This window comes from Aegilops tauschii, chromosome 6, assembly GCF_002575655.3.
Source record: "Aegilops tauschii subsp. strangulata cultivar AL8/78 chromosome 6, Aet v6.0, whole genome shotgun sequence".
NCBI lineage: Eukaryota > Viridiplantae > Streptophyta > Magnoliopsida > Poales > Poaceae > Aegilops > Aegilops tauschii.
This window is the reverse complement of record NC_053040.3, coordinates 9813354-9820293: the sequence shown is the minus strand read 5'-3', so window position 1 is coordinate 9820293 and position 6940 is coordinate 9813354. Positions and strand designations below refer to the sequence as shown.

General features: G+C 55.6%; 1 protein-coding gene across 1 annotated transcript; it reads right to left on the bottom strand.

Moving 5' to 3' along the window:
- Positions 1 to 1310: 1310 nt before the first annotated feature.
- Positions 1311 to 2173, bottom strand: LOC109752373 (uncharacterized). The gene has a single exon (XM_020311269.4). The coding sequence runs from the start codon at positions 1964 to 1966 to the stop codon at positions 1475 to 1477; it is 492 nt and encodes a 163-aa protein (XP_020166858.1). The 5' UTR covers positions 1967 to 2173; the 3' UTR covers positions 1311 to 1474.
- Between the last annotated feature and the right edge of the window lie 4767 nt (positions 2174 to 6940).

The following is a 6940-nucleotide window of genomic DNA, read 5'->3' as shown; positions in this document are numbered from 1 at the left end:
CTTGAATGTGATGAAGCTATGTTGGATGCGAGTTGCATCAAGTTGCATTTTTTTTCCAGCGTGTCCTCATAGATGAGGTTCAAATTGCTACCGCCGTCCATTAGCACCTTATGAGGATCAAGGCGCGCGGCTGGGCACCGGCTCCGGTCGATCGCCGGCTGATCGTGCTGCTCAAATGTGATCGACGTTTCTAACCACGCGGCCGGGATCGTGCGTATCTAGACGTGGCTGAGCTCATGCAGGCCCTTTTTCTTTGATCCTTTGATGTGTACGTTTGATAGATCATTAAGACCTCGGCTTTGTCTGAGGATCTTGTGGCATAATTAGTGGTGGGCCTATTTGCAAGGAGAGCCTCGCCACTCTTGGCCACCTGTTTCATGACACAGCAGGCTCGGAGGTTGTGGATTGGATTGGTGTTTAACAAGACGGAGTGTATAGGGCATGGTTGATCCATCAGTCCATCCAGGGCGGTCAGAGAACCTATCTTCCTTCTTTTCCATGATGCCTCTACTAGCACGGGGCGCCTAGGTGGCTCCCCTTGTGCGAGGTCGCATTCTTTCGATTTGTCTGAGGGGATTGATTTCTGAGCCAACCAGCCATCTTCAATGCATGGTGCAAAATTTTGACACCAACTCTGAGAGCTCGACAAAGTCTAAACTCGACGCCGCGCGAGGGCGTTTAATACACCCTCATCATGACAGTTGTGACAAAAAGTGACCAGTGCTTCTGCATCAAGGCAGTCGGTTATCCTGTTCTTGACAAACTAGAATCGTAACCAAAATTGTCGAACTATCTCCTCGGGCTCGTTGTTTTATACAAATCAGGTCCCAGACGTCGAGAGGCCCTAGATTACTTGGGCAATACTCGACGTGGGGGTGGGTGGGATCAGAAATTTCAATAAATGTCCCAGCTTAGCTTACAAGCGGCACCACATAGTATGTTGCATGTTTGCCGTATCTTGATCATCAGGAAACAACAAAAGAACTTTTCTCTCAAACTTTAGCAGTCACTGATCTATTTTAAGATAAGAATGAAAGTGATTTGTGATGAAACACCTGTAGGCACATCACATGAATAGTTCCATCAAGTCTCTTCTCGTTGATTGTTGCTGCAGTTCACTGACATATAAGTGCAAACAAAGCAAAACTGCTTCTGAGAGGCTACTGCGCAACCAATATTTGCGACACCGATCGACGAAGGAATCTCACACGCATGTCTAGACTCGCCATTACGTATATTGTTTTTCCTTATAATATAAAAGAGATGTTTTACGTACAGTAATACACTGTAGTACCACAAAATACGGTAGTATTTAAACTGCAAATCCGATAGTACACGACTGACAACGGTACATCCTCGTCGGAACACACAATAAGATTAGTCGGCAATAGCTGCAGCTGCAACGCCACTGACGAGTAGTAGCTAGTAAGTGCAGCAAGCAGCTAGGTTCGAACGCGGCCGATCAGACATGCACCTATGGGTTGTAGTAGACGATCTTGATCTCGGTGACGCCGTGGCAGTTGCCGCCGGGGACGGAGTGCTCGAAGCAGTGGTTGCCGGTGTCGCACCCGGCGGTGGGGCAGTGGCCCTGCAGCGGGCTGCCGTGCGGGGTGACGGAGACACGGACGGGCATGCTCGCCTGGTTGGTGCTCACCTCGTAGTACGCCCCGCCCTCGTGGTCCATGTGGAACTCGGCCACGGCAGCGCCCTGCGCCGACACGCTCCCCGTCCACGCGCAGACGTCGAACGACTCGTGCTTCCCGCTGGGGAGCAGATACCCGTTGGGGAAGAGCGCCTTGCTGTTGGAGCGTGCCTCGATGCCCAGGGTCAGGTCGTGGCCGCACAGGTTCTGCACCGTCACCTTGTGGCCGTTGCAGGAGCCTTGTCCGGCGGCGGGCATGGCCATCGTCGCGGACAGAGCCACGAGCAGCAGGAGGGCCAGGGGCTTGGTGGACGCCATTGCCATGGCTTGGAGGATTAGGGTGTCGAGGAAGGAGAGAGGCTGGCAGTACGCAATGGTTTGGGCTGAGGTTTATGACTCAGGGTTGTGGTGGTATATATAGGTTGATGAGGGCTTTGGCACCAAGGTTGGAGAGTGTAGGGCGTCGCTAATTCATTTTGGACGGCACTGCATGCACGCCAAAAGTTTGGCGCCGATCGATTTTTGTTCGCGGCGTGGCGTGTTGTGGTATTCGACCAAACACGCCTAAGTTTACGTCGTGTAGAAAAGAAGACTGCTCATCGTCTGTTATCTCTCCGTAAAGCCGACCAGCACGGCACGAGCTTTGCCTCCCGAGAAAAAGGACACATATGACACGGCGTAGTGCAGGGCAGGTTGGCAACCCCGTGGTAGCTTTTGTTTAGCGATCGATCCTTTGTCTGAACACATGAGCCTCCTAATAGCAGCTTCAATAGACGGTCCATATCTAAAAATAATCCATTTTCAGATCTTTTGATGTAAAAAACAGCTCTCCAATAGATGGTCCATATGCAAAAAAAAAAAAAAATACATCTCCACCTCTCGGAGATGTAAAATTCAACACCACGCGGTGCAAATTTACATCTCCGGAGGCAGGAGATGTAAAAACCGCGGCCACGCCAACGCCCGACCGCTCTTCATTTCCTTTCCCCCTTCTTCCTCCCGCCCACCACCGCCCTCCCGCAGCTCCCCGACGCCGCCCCGCCGCCGATTCCACCCCATCCGGGCCGCCGCCTGCCGCCACGCCACCCCATCGCGTCCGCCTCCACTCCGTCCGCCTCCGCCCTGCCCCGGCCCCGTCCGACTCCGCCCCGCGCCGCACGCCGCCGCCCGCCCTCGCTTGCACCGCACTCCGCCGTTCCGCTCCGTTCGCCTCCGCCCCGCGCCGCCTCCCCACTTCGTCCGCCTCCGCCCCACGCCGCACGCCGCCTCCCCGCTTCGTCCGCCTCCGCCCCGCGCCGCACGCCTCCGCCCCGCCCCACTCCCCGCTCGGCCGCCGCCCCGAGTCGCTCCTCGCTCGGCCGCTGCCGGCTCCCCGATGGTGCCGAAGAAGACGCCGAAGGGCAAGTCAGGTTTCTTCGGCATGAGGGCGAAGCCCTCCGGGAACTTCAGAGTGGAGTTCTCCGACGCCGGGCATCGTTGGTGGCTCGGCACGTATCCCACCGCCGATGAGGCAGCGTGTGCCTATGACGTGGCGGTGTGGCGTGCCGGACGGCCGAAGACGGACCTCAACTTCCCGGAGATCGAGTCCCGGGCGGCGACGGAGTGGCTCGTGCCGTAGGGCATCCGGATGGAGGCGATGCCGGCGAAGAAGAAGAAGAGACCGACGGTTGTCGTCACTCCCAGCGAGAGCGACGAGGCGGTGATGGCTCGCTTTGCGCGGGAGCATCCCGAGTACGTCCAGGCCGAACAGGAGTTCTACTGGAAGCGTGATGCCGAGGAAGAGAAGAAGACGAAGGAGGAGGAGGACGAGGCCGGCCCCTCGACCGTGATCCCCATCGAGTCATCATCGGAGGAAGAGGACGAGGGGTTCTGGGGGCCCTCGGATGACTCCGAAGAGTCATACTGGATGCCCTCGGACGACGAGTAGTTCTGCTAGTTTAAATTTATGTCATCTATGTTTGAACTATGTTGAATTTGATGTTTGAACTATCTTGAGATGAAGTAGTAGTTGGTCGTTTTCAGAATTTTACATCTTCGTTTTGGACCATCTGTTGGAGTCGCTCATCTCCGTTTTGGACCATCTGTTGAAGTTGAGACTTTTTCGGAGATGTAAAAAGCACTTTTTGATGCTCTAAATTTTTACATCACCAGTTTGGAGCACCAAAATATACATCATCTATTGGAGATGCTCTAAGAGCTTAGGGAATTTGGGCCGTCCGATCCTTTGCCTGATGCGACGCTGACCGTCTGATTTGGCCTGCGGTGATCCCTAGCCATAACATCAAAAGTTCAAAACTGGTTGATGGAGCAATGAATACTGATTTTTTTTTTCACCTCAGGATATTGGTCGCACATCTGTGACTCCACGGGGTTTTCCGCTGATGGGACATTCGTGTTTGTGGCTTGGAAAACACTTGTATCCAACCGGCTGATTCTGGCTCAGCGTCAACCGCGTCCGACGCCGTCCGATATTACAGGATCGTGTGGCTACTGTTGTCCTTATCCAGTAATCTTTATCTCTCTTCACCCTGTATCTGCGTCCACTCGCCTCGCTCGCTACACGCGCGCTCTCCGCCCTCGCCAAGGCTCCGCCCTCCTGCGTGCTGCTCCTCCAGTAGCTCTCGCGTCTCTCCTCGCCTCTGTATCTCTCTCTCTAATTTCTCTTTCTCAAAGCAGATATGTCTACCGACACTTGAGCAGTAAACACGCGCACAACCGGAGCTAACAAACTGCCCTGGTGTTGTGCCACTAACACAAGCACATACACACGACTAGACCTGTGACGCTCATGCAGCTAACCACCTTAACATGCAGCTAACTAACTACATGCACGACTAAGTTTAGTACTTGGGCAGCCTTACCAATGACCACAGACCCAACCAAACTAGCATGCCATCGCAACATTAGCGGAGTAGCCGGCCACCATTGTCGTCCCACTTCGACCGTTGCTGCATCATCGGAGCAGCCTCGTGTCATCGCAATACTGCAGCGGCCGTGAAACACGTCGTTGCGGCATCGTCGTAGCAATCGGGCGTAGCATTGTCACGGTTGTCGAAGCGCAACTTTGCAGCCTCGCCACAATTGTTCGAATCACGCTGTTTTCAGCATCGTCGCGGTTGTCAAACCATGTTGTCACAACATCACCGCGGCCGTCGAAGCAACACGGGCATTAGAAGCATGTCATCGCGCCATCGTCGCAGTGGTCGAAGCATGCCTCGCAGCATCGCCGCGACCGTTGAAGCACACCACGGGTGTTCGAAGCATGTCGTCGTGCCAACGCCGCAACCGTCACAACATCATCGAAGCAGTCGAGATGTCGTCGTGCTAACGCCGCGACCATCGCAGCATCATCAAAGCAGTCGGGATGCCGTCGCGCCATCGTCGTAGCACACCTCGTAGCATCACCACGGCCGTTGAAGCATTGTCGTGGTCGTCGAAGCACACCACGTGGTGTTCGAGCATGTCGTCGTGCCCACACCGCGGCAGCTCCAGCATTGTCGAAGCAGTCGGTATGCTGTCGCAGCATCACCACGGTCGTCGAAGTACACCATAGTCATTCGAAGCATGTGGTCGCATCATCACCGCGGCCATTGCAACATGCCTCGTAGCATCGCCGGGGTCGTTGTATCAGTAGGATGAAGCAGAGATCATTGTCCGGCGTCACAGCACTACCCGCGGCCTTAGGTGCTGCAAAGGAGCATCGCGGGGGGGGGGGGGGGGGGGGGGTGCAGCGATGCGAGCTGCGATGGAGCAACGTTGGGATCGTCGGTGCTGCGACAGAGCATCAAGGTGCCGTGATGGAGCTCCAATGGAGCGTCGTCGAGGGTGGCGCTGGTGCTACCATGGAGCTATAATGAAGCATCGCTGGATGTCTGTGTTGCGATGGCGAGATGTTGCGAAGTGAAACTGACACAATAAGGGTGGCGTTGCACTGCCTGCTAGTGCTATTGGGTGCAACGGCTGCCACCAGTAGTTCTGAGGATCAAGGGGTCCTGCGAGGCGTGTGGACCATCCCTCTTCTCTCTCTTTGCAGTCCTCCACCGATGTAGCCACGACAGCAGCACTCGCCGCAGCACTGCTGCACCGGACCACCATCTTCTGCAAGGACGCCACCACCGCCATAGCTACTGCTGCAAGTGCCTTCGCTCTTCCCCTCGCTTCTCGACATCCCAATACGCGCTTGTGGTGCTGCAACAGACAACTGACGCTACAAACGCAGTGTCCCACGTCGGCGGAAGCTGCAATGTAACACTCGTGGCGCTGCAACCACAAGGTCTATCGTCGTGCCGCTTCCGGTGGCTGGCGCAGCAACCGTTGGATTTTGCCAGCGGAACCTGCAATGTAACGCTCGTGGCGCTGCAACCACAAGTTCAATCAGCGGCAGAGAAGGTTGCATTTGCAATGCTCGTGGCATGTTGGTGGCCGGCGCTGCAACCACAAGGTCAATCGGTCGCGGCGAAAGTTGCATTACAATGTTCATGGTGCTGTCGGTTGCCAGTGCTGCAACTGTAGGATCTGGCCGGCTGGAGATGCAACCATGCAACACTCATGGTGCAGCCGCAAGTCTTCTCGGCGGTGGATGTCCCATACGTCACCCGTACATATGCTGCAAATTGCATGTCTCACCGGCGGCATATGCTGCTATGCAACTGCGGCGATGATCTGATAAGAGAAAGAGCATCTTCAGTGTTGGGATGGGGTCGTCGCCAGTGTTATACCACCTTCTGCTGCGAGCTCGATGGCACTGTGTCGCTGGTGTTTGTCTAGTCGACACAACGTGACTGCTGTTGTGAGCTCGACGACACTGCGACGGGAGCGTCGCCAGTGTTTTGTCGAGGAGTTACAGCGTGACCTGCTGTTGTGAGGTCGACGACGCTACGACTGGAGCGTCGCCGGTGTTTCTCGAGGCGTCACTGCGCGACCTGCTGTTGTGAGGTCGACGGCGCTCCTGGAGTGTCGCAGTTGTTTCTGGAGGCCTCACGGCGTGACCTCCGCCTATTGCGAGGTCGACCGCACTCCAACTGGAGCATCACCAGTGTTTCTCGAGGCGTCACGGAGTGACCTGCTATTGCAAGCTCAACGGCGCTACGATGGAGGCGTCGTCGGGTGTTTGTGTTGGGGCATCGGAATTACCTGTTGTTTTTGCGAGCTCAACAGCCCTTCGACGAGAGCGTCGCTATGAGAGCTGAGCGGCGATGCGCTAGCGGCACCGGGAGCAGCGACGGAGAAACGCGAACAAAGAGAGACGGAGAAAAGGAAGCAAAGAGAGGACCCTTGTCATACTCGTCAGAGTGTTGA